Source organism: Podarcis vaucheri, assembly GCF_965113315.1.
Source record: "Podarcis vaucheri genome assembly, chromosome: 13".
Classification (NCBI taxonomy): domain Eukaryota; kingdom Metazoa; phylum Chordata; class Lepidosauria; order Squamata; family Lacertidae; genus Podarcis; species Podarcis vaucheri.
Window position 1 is genome coordinate 53,030,683 of NC_138751.1, and position 21,934 is coordinate 53,052,616.

At 43.4% G+C, this 21,934-nt stretch overlaps 1 protein-coding gene and 1 long non-coding RNA gene across 14 annotated transcripts in view; one reads left to right on the forward strand and one right to left on the reverse strand.

Moving 5' to 3' along the window:
- FHOD3 (formin homology 2 domain containing 3) overlaps positions 1-21,934 on the forward strand; it is a 352,366-nt gene that overhangs the window by 239,417 nt on the left and 91,015 nt on the right. For 6 of the 13 annotated variants that reach the window (XM_082194682.1, XM_082194681.1, XM_082194673.1 and 3 more), the window contains exons 8-12: positions 4,472-4,566; positions 6,829-6,972; positions 8,379-8,611; positions 13,920-14,276; positions 15,904-15,981. In XM_082194682.1, coding sequence (XP_082050808.1) covers positions 4,472-4,566; positions 6,829-6,972; positions 8,379-8,611; positions 13,920-14,276; positions 15,904-15,981 — 907 coding nt within the window. Of the gene's footprint in view, positions 1-4,471; positions 4,567-5,133; positions 5,299-6,828; positions 6,973-8,378; positions 8,612-11,224; positions 11,333-13,919; positions 14,277-15,903; positions 15,982-21,934 lie in introns of those variants that run through there. The other 7 variants (XM_082194674.1, XM_082194684.1, XM_082194685.1 and 4 more) reach the window with 5 other exon arrangements.
- On the reverse strand, positions 8,622-21,665 carry LOC309516407. The gene is made up of 3 exons (XR_014212887.1): positions 21,336-21,665; positions 14,177-14,236; positions 8,622-11,220 (listed from the first exon to the last, which is right to left on the reverse strand). It is a non-coding gene; the product is annotated as an uncharacterized lncRNA (long non-coding RNA).

Consider the following 21,934-nt stretch of genomic DNA (forward strand, 5'->3'; position numbering starts at 1 on the left):
AATCATATATCTATCCTTCTTGTTTCCAGTTTCTCTCTCTTCATTAGAAACCACAGGCAGTTATTTCTGCAGTGCGGGTATCATACCCACCTATCGTATATCTTCTGTGAACTTACATACTCAACCCAGCGCACAGAATATATGGAAAGTTGAGCTGAAAATAATAGAAAAGTGTTTGGTTGCACAGTATTTCTCGTATTAAATATTAAAGGACAGTAACATTTGCACAAAGCCAAATGGGTGTGCCCCAAAATAGTGATAATAATAATAAAAATAAATTTTATTTATATCCCGCCCTCCCCAGCCGAAGCCAGGCTCAGAATGGCTAACAACAGTAAAATGATAAAACATTCTAAAATCATTTCATTATAAAATTAATTCCAATCAAATCAATGGCAATCATTGGGCTAGAAGTTCTGTGAGGATTGCCAAAGGAGGGGGTCAGACTGTGCCTTGGCCAAAGGCCTGGTGGAACAGCTCTGTCTTGCAAGCCCTGCGGAAAGATGTCAAGTCCCGCAGGGCCCTAGTCTCTTGTGACAGAGCGTTCCACCAGATCGGGGCCACGGCCAAAAAAGCCCTGGCTCTGGTTGAGGCCAGCCTAACCTCTCTGTGGCCTGGGACCTTCAGGATGTTTTTGTTTGAAGACCGTAAGGTCCTCCGTGGGACATACCAGGAGAGGCGGTCCCGTAGGTACGAGGGTCCTAGGCCGTGTAGGGCTTTGAAGGTTAAAACCAGCACCTTAAACCTGATCCTGTACTCCACTGGAAGCCAGTGCAGCTGGTGTAGCACCAGATGAATGCGATCCCGCAGCGAGGACCCCGTAAGGAGTCTCACCGCGGCATTCTGCACCCGCTGGAGTTTCTGGGTGAGTCTCAAGGGCAAAGAAACCTCTTCACAATCAGAGGGATCTGATGAATGAGAGCTGGTTTACATGTCACAACTGCCACATGGCGCTGCTGGAACCAGCATCCCCTTGTGACTTCTCCCATTCAGCTTATGGTGCCTAGAAACACAATGTAGTGCCATCCCGTTGTGTGTTTTCCCACCTGCCATCATTGACTTGCTGCGGTAGATGCAGAGAAATGCTCCACGTGATGTCATAGGGAATGGTACTTGCTACTGTGATGTCATGATGTCTTAAAATGGTAGAACTAACCTTTTTAGAACTAAAATATCCGCCTGATGAAATTAAACAACAGATCAACAGAGCCAGACTGATACCCAGAGAGAACCAGCTGCAAGACAGACCCAAAAAAGAAAATAACAGAACACCACTAGCACCACTAGTAATCACATACAGCTCCCAAGTTAAAACAGTTCAACGCATCATCAGAGATCTACAACCTCTCCTAGATAATGACAGTTCTCTTTCTCAAGCTCTGGGAGGAAGACCTTTCATTGCTTATAGACAGCCACCCAATCTTAAACAACTCCTCACCCACAATAATACAGCAACAAGACTTAACATGGACACTGGTACCAGAGCCTGCAATAAACCCAGATGCCAACTTTGCTGCCACATACACCCAGACAACACCATCACTGGCCCCAACAACATCAAACATACCATCTCAGGCCTATTTAATTGCCCATCTTCTAACATTGTGTATGCTATCAAATGCCAGCAGTGCCCTTCAGCCCTCTATACTGGACAAACAGGACAAACCCTATGCCAAAGGATAAATGGACATAAATCTGACATCAGGAATCACAAGACAGAGAAACCAGTAGGAGAACACTTCAATCTCCCAGGACATTCTATACAAGATCTTAAAGTAGCTGTCATATTACAAAATAATTTCAGAAATAGACTAGAAAGAGAAGTTGCTGAATTACAACTTATTACCAAATTTAAAACCATGGAGAGACCTGGTCTGAATAGATTGGATTATTATCTCATTATATATGATAAAGCTATTTTTGGCCATCTCATCCCTTGCTTTTTCCTGTAAGACTAATTTCAGTTGTTAACAGTCGTCAACTGGTTTACTACACCTATCAGCCAACCACCCATTCCCACCACCCTTCTGAGTAATACCACCCTCTCGCTATATAGAAGGGTCTGGTGACTTCTGTTTCAGCGTATCTGAAGAAGTGTGCATGCACACGAAAGCTCATACCAACAACAAACTTAGTTGGTCTCTAAGGTGCTACTGGAAGGATTTTTTTTATTTAGGATCATTCTAAGTCATCTAGTCCACAACTCCTGCAATGCAGGATTCTCAACTAGATCTTATATGACAGATGCCCATCAAACCTGTGCTTACAAACCTCCAAGGAATAAGTGTCTACCATCTCCATTCCACTGTCAAACGGCTCTTACTGTCAGAAAGTTCTTCCTTCAGAATCTCCTTTCTTGTAACTTGAAGCCATTGGTCTGGGACCTACCCTCCACAGCAGAAGAAAACAAGCTTCCGCCATGTGACAGCCCTTTAGATATTTAAAGATGGTATAATACCTCCTTTCCATCTCTTTTTAATTGTTCCTCATAAGGCCTGGTTTCCAGACCCTTGATCATCTTGGTCGCCCTCCTCTGCGCACATTCCAGCTTGTCAATATCCTTCTTAAACTCTGGTGCCCAGAACTGGACACAGGAATCCAGGTGTGGTCTGATGAAGGCAGAATAAAGTGGTACCTATTACTTCCCTTAATCTGGACACTAGACTTCTGTTGATGCAGCTTAGAATAGCATTGCATTTTTGGCTTAGATCCGTTTCACCATCAGCCAATGTTGAAATATGTGTATTATGGAACTTTTTTATGTAGCACACAGCAACTTTTTATATCTCAGCAATTAACTTATTTACTAATCCTTATTTACCTTCCTTGCATGTTTCCTTTCAAAGTTAACGTGTTTCGAGAGGGCTAGCCCTATTTGCAAAAACTGCAAAGAGCACTGAGACACCTTAAAGACAAAGGTTAATGAAGTTCATCACAAAGCCATCTATGCCTGCAAACCTATCCATGCTTACTCAGAAGCTCTTTTTTGCTATTGCATCACAGTGTTGACTCTTGTTAAGCTTGTGGTCTACTAAGTCCCCTAGATTGTTTTTGCCTGTACGTTGGTACCTTGGTTCTTGAACTTAATCCGTTCCAGGAGTCCGTTTGACTCCTGGAACCATTCAAAAGCCAAGGCACGGCTTCCGATTGGCTTCAGGAGCTTCTTGCACTCAAGCGGAAGCCACATCAGATGTTCGGCTTCCGAAAAACATTCGCAAACCAGAGCATTTACTTCCAGGTTTGCAGCATTCTGGAGCCAATTTGTTCGACAACTAAGCCGTTCAGGAACTAAGGTACCACTGTACTACTAGCAAGTCAGGTGCCCCCCATCTTATATTTCTGCAGCTGGTTCTTCCTGCCTAAGTGTTGAACCTGCCCATTGCAGGCATAATATAGTCCAGCTCAATCCTCTTGAGGTTGGTAGCAAGGCTGATTTTAGGTAATAGTAGACATGCTTGGTGGGCCCTATTCCCCCAGGGGGATCTTCTCCTCCAGACCACCCTCTCTGCTCCCCACTTAAGGAGAAAGCAACTACTATGGCTTCTGCTCCCCATTACCTGCCTCTTCCTCTCTGTGGCGGTATGGATTGGGTCCAATCACCACTGCAGTTGACGGAAGTAGACTTGTCAATTCACCCTTGTCAATTCTCACTTGTCCACTTTGCACCACAAGGAGAAGGCAGGTGAGTGAGTGAGCAAGGAGCAATGGGGAGAAGGAGAAGCAGAGGCCAGGGGGCTTTCAGTGGTGGAGCTCTTGTCACCTGCTATGTTGTCACCTGCTATGTTGAAGGACACTGACAAACTGGAACGTGTCCATAGGAGGGCAACCAAAATGGTCAAAGGCCTGGAAACAATGCCTTATGAGGAACGGCTAAGGGAGCTGGGCATGTTTAGCCTGGAGAAGAGGAGGTTAAGGGGTGATATGATAGCCATGTTCAAATATATAAAAGGATGTCACATAGAGGAGGGAGAAAGGTTGTTTTCTGCTGCTCCAGAGAAGCGGACACGGAGCAATGGATCCAAACTACAAGAAAGAAGATTCCACCTAAACATTAGGAAGAACTTCCTGACAGTAAGAGCTGTTTGACAGTGGAATTTGCTGCCAAGGAGTGTGGTGGAGTCTCCTCCTTTGGAGGTCTTTAAGCAGAGGCTTGACAACCATATGTCAGGAGTGCTCTGATGGTGTTTCCTGCTTGGCAGGGGGTTGGACTCGATGGCCCTTGTGGTCTATTCCAACTCTATGATTCTATAATTCTATGACCCGCTAACATCAGGCATTCTCAGTAGGATTTGTTTCCACATACCAAATGCATAGCGTTGAACTGTGTCAAATGTCCATGCATTATTTGTACTACGGTATTTCTCACATCTGTACTGAAGAATTTATTTGGCATCCAGCTCTGCATCGTGGGACCCCAGTTGTGTGATACACTTTGATCTTCTTGCCTAATAAGTTTTTGTTCCCCTTTTAGGTGTCAAGCTATGGTCCAATGTTATGGAGATCCTGGAAGAAAAGGATGGGGTTGACACAGAACTTCTCGTTTATGCAATGACTTTAGTGAACAAGGTTTGTTTTAAATTTGGATTTATGTATTCAGACGTATAGTGCAAAACTTCCTATGGCAGCTGACCCTGACGTTTGAAAACACGCTTTTAAAATCTCCCTTTAACATTCCAATTAAAAGACAATTTAAAAGGCTTAAAAATAATAATAAATAGTTGTCCCATTGCAAAAAAGCCACAAATGTAAATATGTATGTATATGCTTGTGAGAAAAAACTTAGCTAACAGCTGTTAATTTTTGAATGATATCAAATAAGAGAATGTATTTTTAATTTTAAAAAACCAACACCTGACCTTCCACTATTCCCTGGGAAAGATAGGATACATTTAGGATGAAAAATGTACTGGTACCTCAGGGCTTTGCATAGCAGCTGAGTGTTGCTGCAACTTGTCTGTACGCTATGGGTTTATTTGATGTTATGGTGCCAGGAGAGCCATGTACTTTGTGCCTTTACATTTCTTGGTGGAGTCAGTGACTTCATAGAAGGATGCTTGTTACCTCACACCATGTACTGTGACTTCATTTGAGATAGTTTCATGTACTGTGCCTGACACAGCTTCAGATATACTTTAGCTGCCTTTTAGCATGGATGACCCAGGAGAGAGTTGGTTAGATACATGGTATTATGTGAAGAACCAGGACACGTTGGGCCAGCTGAAAGTACCTCTAAGTGTTGTGCTGAATGTTTGCTTCTGTTCTGTTTCGAGCAATGGCCTCAGCAGCAAGGTTACAGAGGTAGGTACCCTAGACAGCTCCCTGGAGGCCTCAGGCTGGACACACCATAAATCCAGATGTTCTTTCAGTGGCAGTCACCTTCAGATTGAGCTTTAAATGAGAGCCATAGCTCTATCTCAGTAGTTCGTTTTGCTTTCTGCCTTCTTTGGCAGTCAGCTTCAACTGAGTTAGGAAAACTGGTTCTGCTAGGGCGTAGGAGACAGAATCTTCCAAGTCAAAAGAGGGCAACCCAACTGCCTCAGGCCAAGGAGGTCCTGACAACAGTAGGTTCATTTTGTCCAAGTACTTCTGGTGTACTATGTACACTTAGGGCTGATCTTGAAGACAATTTCCTCTCCTACTCTTAATCTGTGGCCTCGTCCTCAAGGGTCATGGGACCTTCCTGATACAGAGTACCTCATGTAGGCTGGTGTCATGATCCCCTCAGTGTCTGTGGGCCCAGGATGGCAAACCATGGAGAATAGAGAAAGAGGAGAAAGGCAAGGAGGAATGGGGGGGGGACTGGAACAGGTGGGATACCTTTTCTCCTTCTGAACACATCTGGCTCCAGTGTTGACACAGGAGTCCCAGCTCCTTCCCCATCCCAGTTCAGTTGGACTCTAGCTGTGCCAGTTACAGTTTTGATGAAATGTGGCACACACCACAATAAGCTTCCTCTGTGGAATTGCTACCAAGAACCCAAGGCTCAAGCCCTGGACTTTCCCTGCTTTTTGTGACTTGAGGCAACACTCTCTGGCCCTCCTCCCCACCACCATATATGGTGTCATCTGAGATCCACCTAGAGGTCATAGGGACTCTTTGTACAATGTACCCAGCATCCTCGTGGGGGAAATAAAGGGGCCTTGTAATTCTACTTTCTAAAAGTAGAATTACTTTCTAAAAAGTGTCATGTGACACAAACAAAATCTGCCTAGCAACTTGAATACAGAAGATGCCTGGCAGCCCCTCCCCCCTTTGGCTAAACCTCATTCAATGGTGAATCCAATAATATTTCCCCCAAAGCCATAGAAGTTTTTATATTTATAATATAACCTCTTTGCCTCCCCTCACTTTCCTGTACCTTATATCCTGTCATTCGCAGCTCTTTCAGAAGGCAGAGACTTTTGCAGTCCTAAGGGTACATAAGGAAAGGAAGTTCCATCAAGTTTAAGTGAAACTTACTCTTACAATGTGTGTACAGAATAGTAGTCTTAGAGCCTACCCTATCCATGCCCATTCATAAGAAAATCAGTACCACTTACCTAGTCATGTGTAGGACTGAAGCCTAGTGAAAAATTATTGTTATTTGAAGAATAATGCAGTCAAACAGTTTAAAGCCCTTTTGATTGTCAGTTGGAGTATTGTATATTCTTACGGTTCGCTGCCAGAAATCAGTGGTATTCAAGAACGTGCCTGGATCATGCCCTTGTTGCCTGTGGCAATTTGTTAATGTTTCTGTTGCCAAGTAGTGAATCTTTCTTTCTTTCTGATCAGAAAGTGTAATTTGTTTTGGAGCAAGAAGCCTGAAATGTTTTGCCTTTTGACTTTCAGACACTGTCTGGCTTGCCGGACCAGGATTCCTTCTATGACGTTGTGGACTGTCTGGAGGAACTGGGGATAGAAGGCATCTCCCAGAGACACTTGAATAAGAAAGGAGCGGACTTGGACTTAATAGAGCAGTTCAACATTTATGAGGTAACAGAACATGCCCTGCTCTCTGCATCTTGCAACTCGGTGTACTTCAAAGTTGAGCTGGATGGGGGAGGGGGGATGTGACCAGGGTAATATTAGTCTCGTTATTTTTATTTGAAAAGTCCAACATCTGGTTATGCTACACAGTGACGGTGCAGGGTATTTAATAGTAAAACACACCTCATATAATAATAATTCATGGTTAAGAAACGGAAGAAAAAATGAATATGTTTATGGTCCCTTTGAATGTGCTCTTGTCGGCAATTAAACTATTTTAATGCTGATAATTTCACATCCCGTGTAAAAGCGTCCAGCATTCAACAAAGGCTCAGCTCAAGAGTGCTGCACCTGCGATTATTCTCCATCTTGATGGGCCTTCAAGCCCACTTTCATGAATTTAGATTGGATTAATTGTTGAGCTTGCATGTAGACGAAGCTACATTCATCATCATCATCATCATCATCATCATTTATTATTTATACCCCGCCCATCTGGCTGGGTTTCCCCAAACACTCTGGGCGTCTCCCAACAGAATATTAAAAACACGATAAAGCATCGAAAATTAATTTTTTCCCTAAACTATTGTTTACTTTACATCTTCATTTAAACTAATCAATAGTAGAGTACTGATGTGAAGGATAGAATATGAATGGGAAAGACAGAATATGAGCTTCTCAGTACTGAAAAAAACCCCTTTCAGACTTTGTAAACTGAATGCTATGCACTATGAAAGAACATCTCTCTGTTAATGCATCTGAAATTACTTTACTTTATTTAGTAATAAATCCTCCTCTGGAAAACATTAAGCTACATTCTCTGCCATTGAAATGCTGGAGATCTTAGGTTTTGTAAGCCTTCATAACAGAAAAAAAATTCTGCAAAACCCAACAGAGATGCCTTCTCCACTCCCCTGGGGTAGTGGTGTTTTTAGACCACCCTCCCATCCTGTCAGGCACAATCCAGCCCATCTGAGAGGGGAGTGACTAGGACTGAACTGTCATCAGAGGAAGAAAAGGTCAATCTCTGACTTTTGTCTTCTGGGTTTCTGGAGGTTTTCCTGTTGTTATTCTGTCTCTCACAGCTACAATAAACCTACCATTAAAATTATGGACTGGTCATTTCTTCATCAGGGGGCAAACGGGCGAATTTAGCAGGGGATCAAATACTTCCCCCCCCGCACTGTACCTATGAGTATTCCAGCATCCGTCTCTTTTTTTTATGTGGTCCCTGAAGGCACATCTTCTGAATTGCACATAAGTGAACAAACAGATTGCACAGAAGTCCTTTGCGAGGCCAGATAGCTCCACATGACCCAGAAAGTGAGGCACACGTGAATTAGTTTCAGACTGGGGACGGCATTTGCCATTGTGCCGCCCGCGGCATTCCTTTTAATTCTTCATTCTTTCAGATGACCCTGAGGCATGAGGATGGTGATAACAACGGTGAGCCCCCTCCCAGCGGCCGCAAAGATCGAAGAAGGTCCAGCTTTGGCTGCAATGAACGAAGGGGGCTGGAACGCAGGAGGAGCCGGAGGCATTCTGTCCAGAGCGAGAAGAAGACGTTATCTGCCCCTCCCAGCCCCTCTCCTCAAGCAAGCCTTGGGGGGAGCCATGGGCAGGGCGTCGAAAGCCTCAGCGAGAAGTGAGTGTGGGGAAATGCTCCTTGTTTCTCCCTGCTTTCTACCTTTCCGTTTCATTCTTGTCCGGTAAAGATGGGATGTGGGAGCCTGTAGTGCACATTCAAATGATGCTTTTCAGGTGTCTGATTGAACCTGGGAAGAAAAGGTCCCCTCTGCCCCCCCCCCAGCTTTGCAGCTGTTTTCCAGGTCTGTCTCCTTCCTTGGCAGATGGGAAGTGGCGTTACATAGAAACAGCTTTCATATTATTAACAAAGCTGTCAATTCATTTTAGGAGTTTTGTCTCTCGACACCCGCTTAGGTTTTAAGGGACACAGCTACTCTCTGGCACACATTAAATAGTTTTCTTCATTATCTCTTCATTTATGCTTTGTGGCCGTATCAGGATTGTCGCTTCTATACGTATCAAACTATCTCTGTCTTTGCCAGTGTTGTTGTTGTTGTTGTTGCTGCTGCTGCTGGCATCTGTCTCTCTCAGGAGACACTGGAGGAATGTGCTTTTGCAGGTGAAGTCATCCTGTTGGAGAGTTACAGCGCCTGCTGTGGCTGTGGAGACCGATATGGGAGAGACATGTTTTGTTGCAGCCGGGGCAGATGAAGATGTCTGCTTTTGCTGACACGGAGGCACCATGGCGTTTCTTCTCTCAAAACTCCTCTCAGCAATGATTCTTCATGCTGTGGATACACAACCTTTGCCAATGAGGGTGCGAGAAACTGCAAAGTCTTGCACATCTCCCGAGCTGTCGAGCATGAGTTTTTGAATCCACAAGGTGTATTAATTTTTCTTTTCTTTGCAGAGGGCTTATAGTGACAACAGTCTTTTTTCAGGTGTCTGAGTAGAATCGGAGGAGTAAAGATGCTGCTCTTTAAAATGAATGTGACAGCATAACATCTCTGCCTGGTGTAATATCATTACGGGCCAAACTGGATGTGACACTTGCTGCTTTTGCAGAGGGGGTGATTTTTGTTGTGGCCAAGGAGAGGGGGCTTTAACCTTTTCCTCCCCCACTACAGTCCCAGTGAAAATTATTTATTGTTTGTATTACTTACTGAATTTATATATTGCCCTATACCCGGAGGTGTATGGGCCCTGCGGCTGCTATTAGCTTTGATTGTTCATTTCAGTGAGATGGAAGCTATACTGTCTGAAGATGAATTCAGATATTGTGTCTTAATGACACCCAATACAGGAACCACTCACGTGCCTCTTTGCTCACTTAAAAACATACAAAGAAAACAATAATGTGGCATTCAGATCAGCTCTCACTGTGGTTGGATCTAGTATATATGAATCTGACTGTGAATGAGAACTCCTTAAATCAGGCTTCCTCAACCTCAGTCCTCCCGATGTTTTTGGCCTACAACTCCCATGATCCCTAGCTAGCAGGACCTGTGGTTGGGGATGATGGGAACTGTAGTCTCAAAACAACTGGAGGGCTAAGGTTGAGGAAGCCTGCCTTAAATACTACATTAGGAAGTATACATAGATGAACCCCAGAGCAATGTGATGACTAATCGCTATGATATTGGACTTGGACCAGTCAGACTTGCATTCAAATCCCAACTCAACTACGAAGCAAATGACTCTGCCACTAACCAGCTATTCCCGCAAATCTTCCAGGTTCTTCCTCCTTAATCTCAAAGATTATTATGATCTGAGGCTCCAGCAGCGTGGTACTCTTGCCTAAGCTTCTGTTAAGCCTTCTCCTCTCTTCTGTCCTGCTGCCCCTCAGTTCACTGAGTCCACCACCTTCGTAATGCCATTCATTTACCTATTTCTTCAAGCGCTTGCCTCTCAATCAAATATTTTCAAGGCAGCTGGAGAAGACGTCCTCCAGCACCTCACATGCTTCTATCCTGAAGCCTTCTACTCCATTCCATGCTTCCAATAAGTAGTTGAGAATTCACAGAGAGGCTGTGAGGGATTTCCTCCATGCGTGCAGAGACGTATGTACACAGGCTTCATGCCCAAGGGAGAGGGCAGATTCTGTTCAAAGCTTTTGATCAGCATGTGGTCAAATTGCCTGCTTTTTCAAGCTTAGGCAATAAAACTATGGGCTGCAGCATTTAGACTGAGCAAGTGGAATTTCAGTCATAAATTGACGGCAGAAGCAGGCGAATTTGGAAGGAAATAAAAATGATACCTACTTATGACTTATAAAACCTTCCTTTTTGATGGAACATTCTCCACTTTATGTTTGTTCACCTGCAAGGAGTTGAAGAAGACTGTTTTTCCAAGCGCAGCGCAAAGGAGAAACAGATCTGATATTAAAATATTGAAAAATAGGGAACTAAGTAAAACAGAAAGTGCCTAATAATCAGCTCTCATAAATATTATATATAATATGTAATATATAAAAAGAGAGCTAGCAACACAGAGGCAGATGTAGCCCCGGTTTACTTGAGTGGAATCAGGACTGCATCCTGCAATATTGAACAAATATTTCCGTGCAGTAAGTCAATGCCTTGGTGCTTTCATTATTTCTATCCTTTTCCTTTCCTTCTCTCACTCCTAGTTTTATTTGGTTCTGCTGAAGGTATCTGCTCATCTCATTTTTCTCTTCTGTATTATGTGTTTCTGTCCATCTGCATGCCTCTTTCCATTGCTTTGGTCCTAGAGAGGAGGAGGAGGAAGATGAGGAGGAGGAGGAAGAGGAGCAACCAGTCACAGAACCTAATTCAGAGGAGGAGGGGGAGGAAGAGTCCTCTAGGCAGGTCAAAACCAGGTACTAGGGTGGTGCCCTTCCTAACACCTTAAAGAGTGCCTGAACTAAACATCTCACTAACTTTAATAGCTGATAACAGCCCTTCAGAATTTTTGCTCTGTCCTTGTTAAATGTATGATTGAACCCAGAAGCATAATATTATCTCTTCTTAAATATTTATGTTTAGCATCCTTCCTGTGCCCCCCATGGGCGTAGCTGCCCCCCTCAATAAGTACAAATCAATACAAATCAATACAAATCTGAGGTTCTGCCCCCCAAAAAACAAAAGTCTGTCCCCCTAACAAAAATCCTGGCTACCCCCATACTGGTAGAAAGGTAGCTATTTAAATGTTTTGTTTGTAAATTGAACGTGCTTTATTTATATTTTTATATTTTTTATCATTTATACGATACGATAATCTTTATTATCATTGCCCCATACAGAACAACGAAATTGAAAAATCTGCATAAGATATTCAAAACTCAACAAGCCTGCTATCCCAGCTATCCCAACCTGGTTAGCCCCCTAAAAACTCTGATACCCCATTTTTAAATACAATATACTCCCATACAGGCTCCTTACAATGCGTTTAAAACCAAAATCGCATTTGGGTAGAAACTGTTTCTCAGGTGGCTAGTCCTAGTCTTTATAACCCTGTACCTTCATCCAGAAGGCAGAAGCTGAAAGAGATCATTTCCGGGGTGCGCACTATCCTGCGCTATCTCTGCAGCTTTCTTATGGCACCTGGAAGCATAGATTTGATCCAAGGTGGGAAGAGTGCACCCAATTATTCTCTCCGCAGTCTTTACAACCCTGGACAGCATTGTTTTTTCCCTGGCCGTGCAGCTCCCAAACCACACACACAGACCATAAGTTAATACACTCTCCACAGTACAATGGTAAAATGCCATCAACAGGTCCTTTGAGAGATTGTTTTTCTGGAGGATTCTCAGAAAATATAACCTCTGCTGTGCTCTTTTCATCAGGTCTTTGCTGTTTTCTCCCCAGTTAGGTCATCTCTCAACTCCATTCCCAGAAATCGAGACCTGTTCCACACACTTCCCCTCAATAATAAGTGGCTGAATATTCAATTTACATTTCCTAAAGTCCACAATAATCTCTTTTGTTTTCTTTAAGTTAAGGAGTAAGTTGTTTTTCCTGCACCACTCCCCCAACTGCTCATACAAAATACATTTACATAAAATGATAGGAACAGAATGAAATATTGTTGAAGCAGAAAAACATAGAATCCTGGAGCTGGAAGGGACTCAAAGGGTCATCTTTCTAGTCCAACCCCCTGCAATTCAGGAATCTCAGCTAAAGCATCCATGACAGATGGCCAGCCCACCTCTGCTTAGAAACCTCCAAGGAAGGAGAGTCCAGAACCTCCCGAGGGAGATCCATCTTCCATGTATTATAACAAGTAAACAACACTTATTTGACCCCAATTATTTCACACGGAGGGTGAAACCTACAGATACAGTCCGAAAGGTGCACAGGGAGTTCTGTAATATGGGAGAATTTTAAAAAGCAAGTGGTCCTCACTGACCTGGTGCAAAAAGATCTTGTCATCCGAAGGAGCCCTGGCTGCCTAGAGAAAACACTATAGCCCCACACACTAGTTCAGTGTATGGATAATTTATATTAAATTGTTTAGGGAAACAAAGTATTTTAATTGAAACTGGAGATGCTACAGGGTCTGTTTTCAAAGATATACACCCCTTTAAAGCTTTTATTTGGTACATTCATCTTTTCTTTTCTTTCTTTCTTTCTTTCTTTCTTTCTTTCTTTCTTTCTTTCTTTCTTTCTGTTTTCCTTGACTATTACTGTGATTCATCTAACACAACATTAATTCCACCTTTTAATATAGTATAAAAATATTTATAATATAAAATTCACATGGAATGCTTTATTGTGTGGTTCCTCACCCCCCCTAACATTTTCCTTTAAATGTCCAAGAGTTTGCTACTGGCATATTACACCCCCCCACACACACCCATAAATATGTCAAATAAATTTGTCAAGTGATCAAATATTTCACTCTGCTATTCGGTAACATTTCAAATGGATGCCTGAAATTCAACCAAACATTGTTTCCTGATTGGCTGACCAAAAAGTTATCTTTTAATATTCCTTAGTCTTCATTCCTATTATAGTAAATTATCTTCTGAACGGGTAAAATTGTTACAGCATGATATTGGAGGCATCATTTCAGCACGCCCCCATGAAACATCTGGAGCTTTTGCATACCCTTTCTGAGAGGCCTATAGCAAGCTCCCTCATCCCGAAATTCTCACTCTTCATCTGATCTTCATTCTACAGAGAAGAGATTGAGGTGCCCTAGAAATTCCTTGCAACGGTATTGCAGAGTACCATTTGGCAATCGCAAGCTATTCTCAGCTGCTTTTCAGATAAATCTGAAGACATCTTGGGAAGAGATCCCAAGAGACCTCTCCACCTTCCTTGCCTTCTCGGAGAAGTTTATAAGCATACAAGGCAACTAAACTTCTCTTTTGTGTTTTCACCATTAACCCATCTATTCCAATGCTTCCATTAATGCAATTTTCTCTCCTCTCCTGTTCTACCTGTCCTCCTTTCCTTTCCCAGAAGGCTTCCAGAAGGACATGAGGTTGGATATGGTTCACAGAGTTCTGAGACTTCCGGTGTATTATCTCAGGATGAGAGGCTTCCCGTGGGCTTTAGGGCAGAGAATTCACCCAGGAGCTCATCATCCTGCCCTGTGCCTGATCCATTTGCTTCACACCATTGTTCTCTCCATTCATCACCCTCATCTGTATCCATCAACTCTTCCCAGAATTCATCATCCGTCACGCCAAAGGCATCCCCAACTGTCGATAAATTACCTTACGTCCCACACAGCCCCTTTCATCTCTTCTCCTATGATCTTGAAGCACCTCCAGCACCTGTTAAAGAGAAGGAAACAGAAGGGATTAGGGAACACAGGTAGCACTTCTCAAGAGTTTCATAAAATAGTCTGTGAGATAATTGGAATGTTATGTTCAAAAAATATTCTATATCCGGCACGTCCAACTCCCAAGAGACCGCTATCTACTCCCAGTATAAAAAAAAAACTGGCATGGATCGACCCATTGTTATTGCAGGGAGGATGAGCGTGGGGGGCGTGGAAGGGGAGAGAGGCAAAAGTTGTTGAGCTTTCGGGGGGGGGGGAGCCAAGAATTAACTACGGCTCTAACAAGTGCATAATACAATAAGGCCAACTAAGGTCAGAAGCAAACTATTAAAAAACGCCCTTTAGACGCAACGTTGGGACAGAGCAAAGGCGGGAGCAGAGGAAGGAAACATTCATTATTACACATTGCTTTTATTCCCGCGATCAGTAAGGGTCATGCGATTGACCACGATCACTCAAGGGTCTACCTGTCGATCGCGGTCGACCTGTTGGACATCGATGTCCTATATGAATGGTTACCATGCCAGGACATCATTTTGGGTGGTTTCTTACTTGGACTTCTCCTGTCATTATTTTGTCATTATTTTACCTCCAAACTTTGTCCCAAGTAGACATTTCAGATCCTGTGCGCAGTGGGGGATTGGAATCAAACCAGCCAAGTGTGCCCTTTATAGCATACCTACCCCTGTTCAAAGTTTATATGTTTGCATATGAACAGATTCAGCTCAACACATGCTTCAGTATTATGATATATATACATAAAGGTAAAGGGACCCCTGACCATTAGGTCCAGTTGCGGACGACTCTGGGGTTGCAGCACTCATCTCGCTTTACTGGCCGAGGGAGCCGGCATACAGCTTCCGGGTCATGTGGCCAGCATGACTAGGCCGCTTCTGATGAACCAAAGCAGCACACGGAAACACAGTTTACCTTCCCGCCGGAGCGGTACCTATTAATCTACTTGCACTTTGACGTGCTTTCGAACTGCTAGGTTGGTAGGAGCAGGGACTGAGCAATGGGAGCTCACCCCATCGCAGGGATTCAAACCGCTGTCCACCAGTAATTATTCATTATTAGTAATAATAATAACTATAAACCTCAAAATTTTGGCACTATCCAAAAACTAAAATAAAAGTTCAGTTCTCTCCCATAGGCACACAATATAATCTACGTCAGGGGTAGTGGCACAAAAGGAAGGATTGGAGATCAGTTGATTTGAGGTCATGTTATATTTATATGTGTAGGTTCAACACAAGCTTTTCTTTCTCAGCCTTCCCTTACCAAGAGCTCTTTGGCTCTGTCTAGACAAGCAGTTCCTCACATGCTGAGATTCTTTTCCTACCGTTTCTCTCAAAATAATGGAGGTGACAACTGGGAGTCTAGAGAGCCTCTCGGTGCAATTGTTCATAGTTTATTCCTTATTTTGACATCATTCCTGCTTAACCTCCTCCGGACCATAAGCTTGATATCTGAACCATGTATTGTATTAGAATTCTGTTCTCCTTTTTTCTGTATGCCACAGCAATGTTAACCAAGGTACAACCAAGTATAAGTGAGCAAACTGTACTTCTTCCATACATATTTCATAGCTGCTCAGCGTGTATTCTTCTTTTCCCTGTCAAACACATCTGTAGTAATTGTTTCTCCTTTCTCCTGCAGTCCTTCTGAAAACCTGCCTGTGAACAAATTTTCTGACTCCTTCGATCCTTTTAATTTCCACTCTTTGTCTTCTCTTAGGTGGGTGATTCTTCTTCATACAATATTCTTTCCTTGTTATGGGATGCTACTGAATTTAATGTCTTCCTTTCCTTTCCTGACCTTCAGCATTTTGATTCCTTATACCAGAATACTGTCATATCCGGTGGTACCTCTGGTTACAAACGCTTCAGGTTACGAACTCCGCTAACCCGGAAGTAGCTGCTCCTGGATTCAAACTTTGCCCCAGGATGCGAATGGAAATCGTGCGCCAGAGGCACGCGCGCAGTGGGAGGCCCCGTTAGCGAAAGCACGCCTCAGGATAAGAACGGTTTCAGCTTAAGAACGGACCTCCGGAACGAATTAAGTTCGTAATCAGAGGTACCATTGTAGTCATGAAAGCCTTGCTGGTCCAATAAAAAATAATATCAGATAAGACCCCATGGTTAACACCATGCTTTATTCTCCCAGTATCTGAAGCATTGAATTCATGGACACCAATACAGTGGTGCCTCGCAAGACGAAAAGAATCCGTTCTGTGATTCTCTTCGTCTAGCCGTTTTTTCGTCTTGCGAAGCAAGCCCACTGACGGATTAGCGGATTAGCGCTATTAGCGGCTTTTAGCGGCTTATCTGCTGATCGGATCAGCTGATAAGCGGCTTAGCGGCTTAGAAAAAGGGGGGGAGGGGAAAAACCCAGCAGGAACTTGCAAGACATTGTTGTCTTGCGAAGCAAGCCCATAGGAAATTCGTTTTGCGAAGCACCTCCAAAACGGAAAACTCTTTCGTCTAGCGAGTTTTCCGTCTTGCGGGGCACCACTGTAGCAAGGTACTGATGTACCAGCCCATAGCCAGAAGGGGGCGTTGTACAGTGAGCTTTCTTTTCTTTTGTTTAAAAGAGGCAAGTTGCTAGGCCTCATGGGATAGAAGACGCAAAGCAAAATGTGCCAGCAAACCTCTAAGTCAGCGGTTCTCAACTTGTGGGTCCCCAGATGTTGTTGGACTACAACTCCCATCATCCCTGAGCTCTGGCCTTGCTAGCTAGGGATGATGGGAGTTGTAGTTCAACAACACCTGGGGGCCCACAGGTTGAGAAAGGCTGCTCTAAGTGATTTCTATGAGATGACCCACCCTGTTTTAGCCCATAGGTGACCAGGGAGTTCTCTGGACACCAGGCGATAGGGAATCCCTGAAATCCCAAGACCTGCCGATTTCTCCTGCCCTTAAGTCCACATTTTTCTTTCCTAAAACCAGTCTCATTATTCTAATCACTGGCATATCTGTAGTTCAAAGATCTACTATTGCCCCTCATCGCCCTCTGCCCTTCCTATCAAGCAGGACATATCTTCTGTGTGGTGAGTTCATCTGAAATCAGATAAACCCTAAAGGTTATTCCCCCCCCCCGAAAATACCACTATATCACCTGTGTGGGTGGATGTCAAAGGACCCACCCCTCAAAAAGGCAAATGGACAATGCAAAAACTTCCCAAAGAGGACTTACTTCCAAGTAAGCATGCACAGGATTGTTAGCATGTAAGTTGTTTAGAGATCATTTGATTGTGATTTGAGGTATGCCTTTAAAATATGTAATCTGATTGATAGTATTTTTATCCCACTTTGGCAGAATGCATGCATGATATTGTGGTGTTAGTACAGTGGTACCTCGGGTTAAGTACTTAATTCATTCCGGAGGTCCGTACTTAACCTGAAACTGTTCTTAACCTGAAGCACCACTTTAGCTAACGGGGCCTCCCGCTGCTGCTGCTGCACCACTGAATCACAATTTCTGTTCTCATCCTGAAGCAAAGTTCTTAACCTGAAGCACTATTTCTGGGTTAGTGGAGTCTGTAACCTGAAGCGTATGTAACCCGAGTTGCCACTGTATAGTTCATGGGTAGGCAAACTAAGGCCCAGGGGCTGGATACAGCCCAATCACCTTCTAAATCCGGCCCGCGGATGGCCCGGTTTTTACATGAGTAGAATGTGTCCTTTTATTTAAAATTCATCTCTGGGTTATTTGTGAGGCGTAGGAATTCATTCCTTTCCCCCCAAAAAATATAGTCCAGCCCCCCCCCCCCCCCAAGTCTGAGGGACAGTGGACCGGCCCCCTGCTGAAAAAGTTTGCTGGCCCCTGGTATAGTTCCTCAGTGCACCTGGGGGTAGGAATCTGACAATTCTGATTTCTCTCAGCTTTTGTTTTTTGCTTTATGCCCTTAAGTTCAGTTCTCCACATTTCCACAACAGTTTAGGATATTTGTTTTTAAGTCCTCATGAAGATTCATCATCATTCAGATACACATTTTTGTTTGCAGTTTTCCCCAATAGACACATTTTTATAAAGCAATTTCTCCCCCCATACACCAGATGTTTGTGTGTTATTTTTTACTGTATATTCATTTCTATACACACCTTACTGCAGTGTATGCATTTTTGTGTTTATTATTATTATTATTATTATTATTAATTAATTAAAATGTGCTGCAAAATTTTAAGTTATGGCTGTGTTTTGGTTTGAGTATTGTTTTGGAAAGTGTGAATTAGATACATTTGCCATTAAATGTGAAATGAATCGAATTTCACCCCCATCCCTCCCTGGGAGTAATTTGAATTGAATGTGTGAGACTTATGGATCTAAGTAAACATGCAATAATCAGGCCAGATTAAGATTGGTTGAAGCTTTGGAGTTACGGTCCTGGTGGTGGGGACATTGCCGATGGGCTCAGAGTATTTTCATTGCTATTTTCTTTTATCAGTGTTGGCAAACTGGTTTTAGTGTGGTTTTGTAAATTACTGGGATAGGAATGTAGCAATCAAAGCATGGAAGACGGTGGAAATATTTGTTTTCCTAATTTTGTATCTTTGTAACACTCACGTCTCACCATCACCTTTTTCCTGTGACTGCTATATAGTTCCAGATCTTCATTTTTTATTTTTTTATAAAAAAAATTATTGGCTTTTCAGATTTTATAAAGACATAACACACACAAATAAACAAAGACAAAAACATGCATAATTTCAAGAATCTTACTTTCTTAACCTTGTTCCTTGACTTCCCCCCACCCCCCTTCATGCATCCCAATTTCCAAATTATGTCAGCAAGTTATTATTTCTCCTCTTTACCATCTTAATATAGCATTTTTTATAGAAAATTTAGATTCTTTCCTAAGTTGGACTCAGGTTCCCTTCCATCGATTTCCCAGTTTGTATTAGATAAAATACGTATTAATTAAACCCAAAAGTCATAAGTGTTTTTAAAGTTCTGTTTTCCCCCTCCCTCCCATCCCCGGTTTCCGTCCCTTCCCAAATACATGTCCATAATGACAGTTCTTAGCCTGGATTCCTCACATCCGAGGCCTTCAAATCTCTTTCAGTCCCTCTCCGCCGGTCTTGTTGGTAGCCCTTTATGTTGGTCAGCAAATCTCGAAGAAGTTCTGTCCCATTCAAACCAAATTTTCTTCCCACAAGAGTACTTAAAAACCGTTGCTGCAAAAGATCCACAAACCCTTCATCTTCAAAGTGGAGGCCCCAGTCATATTTCTTCTTTATTTTAAGTTCCTGTATTCCAAGTACTCTAGGGGCCTCCTCCTTCATCTTTCGCATCTTTCGCAGATTTGTAATCCATGTGATCCAAAGGTCTTCTTTTTTATACTCCACTAGTGTAGCCTTCTGGTTGGTGCTTTCCATCTGTACTTTCTCCTCTCCTTGTTTAGTCTTCAATTCTTGAGATATCTCTTCCAATTCAGCTGTGGATTCTTTCTCATTCAAGTCTTCAGTACATTCAGCAGAGCTGTTTATTCCAGAAGTCAAGGTCATGAGCTGTTTGTTCATAGTCAGACTCTGCTCTTGTAAAATTCCAACAAGATAGAACGTTCTTTCAATCTCCGCTAGTAACTTTCCATCCACAGCCATTGTAATGTCTCAGAAGTCCCCCTAGAGGGAATCTGATTACTTAGTAGTCTTTTTCCAACAGCCCTCTGCCTCGTTAGTTTCTTTGTTTCCAACAACTTTAATTCAATTGTATCACATTTAGTCCAGAGGGATCTTAGGTAGCAAGCTTTTTTACTTTAAATTGCCCGTTTGACAGCTTTGACAGCTGTCAAACTCCTTTCCTCTTCAGCAGGCTCAGAGGCAGGACGCTCCCGGGCCCGGGAGGGGGGGTTGCACACACAAAAAAGAAAAGCTTCTAAAATTCCACTCTTACACTCCAGCTCAAAGCTTCTTTTATCAAATCGTGAAAGTTAATGTCTTTTTAACTCACCCCAAAAGGGTAGGCTCTCCAGCTTAGTTCTCTACTATTGCTTTAAATCTTCTGCAGGAGGGGGGGTGCGGACTTCCCTTTAACACACACCCCGGTCGTACCGAATTCACAAGTAAATAATTTAAAGTCCCAATTCCGCTTTACTCACGGGTTGTTTCTTTTCCAGCCGAATTCAGGGAAAAAAGTCAGCGCTCTTCAGCCATGGCACACGGCTTCGCTCCACTGGGATAGCGGTCTACTCCCAGCACCGCGCCACTCTCCGTACCCTCTCCGCAGCCTTTAAAAAGGCTCTTCGTAGGTCAGAGGGGGCGTTTAAGGTGCCCACCGAGTCACCAGGTCCGCAGGCATCCGCGCCTGCGGTTTTTGAGGGTCCCCGCGCCGCCGTCGCGGCAAGACCCGTCCCCTGCGGAGCCGATTCCCTCCGGAGCTCGGAGGGAATCCGCCATTAGCTGTTCGCGCCAACCCGGAAGTCCAGATCTTCAATTTAAATAGTTTTTAATTTATAAACGTTGCCCAAATGTTTTGTTGGTGTTTGTTTTGCTCTAACTTTGTGTGGTTTGGTTTATAGTTGACAGTGTGTCAGCACTGGGGTTTTGTGCCTTTTTAACAGCTGTGTGGCAGGTCATGTCTCTTATAGGGAAGGGCAATTATGTGGAAAGCTGACATTCTGCTGACATTCTGTCTGTTAGACGTCTTGTTACGTGTGTGCTCCCCAATTTATTTCTGGGCCTCTCATCCTGACCTTCAAAAGATGGCATAAAATTGCACGTGACAAAGTATGTACAGATTTTAGGAACATCTGTAGCTTTTGTGAGTTCTTGAGAGAGCCCAGTCCATGTATCCATTTATTTATAAGATTTCTTACCCAATTTTCGCCATAAGGTCTGAATTGATATAATATACGTGGAACAGGAAAATAGGTGCTAGTGCTGTTCAGCAGATACTTGTACACGATCTTACCCACTTGTGGGGGGGGGGGAAAGGCTATGCATAAGTAGGCTTTATAGTAATGGTGCTGGTTGTGTTTGTGTGTGCGTGCATGCACGCATGCGCAAACACGCTTTGGATTGTGTTTCCGTTTTCTCATGCAACACACCATTGCCTGGTCCGACCATGATGATAAGTCCCCTATGTCTTACCTGGAACCAGACTGTGCGAACATATGGGCTCCCAGAGATAAGCTTTCTTCTGTTTTGCTCCTTATTTCTCTGTGATTGTGCATTAGAGAACTCCGCGTGTCACTTTTTGTTTCCTTCTACATTAAAAACAGGGGGCTCCTTTATCCTCTAACCCAAGAGCACATTTTGAATCTTGAGAAACTTCTGTAGGCACCAGTCACAAAATGGCTTCCTTGGTGATGTGATGTAAAAACACAGCATGGTTGCCGTAGGGATGTGGGAGGGGATGTGTTTGTAGGTGGAGGAGTAATGAGGGAAAGGGCAGAGGAGATGCAGTACTGGTACAGGAAGAAGGTAATCATCATCATCATCATCTTTTTATTATTTATACCCTGCCCATCTGGCTGGGTTTCTCCTGCCACTCTGGGCAGCTTACAGCACAGGTCTGCTTTCAGATGTCTTCTAAAAGTCAGATAGTTGTTTATTTCCTTGACATCCGATGGGAGGACATTCCACAGGGCGGGCGCCACTGCCGAGAAGGCCCTCTGCCTGGTTCCCTGTAGCCTCACTTCTCGCAATGAGGGAACCGCCAGAAGGCCCTCGGAGCTGGACCTCAGTGT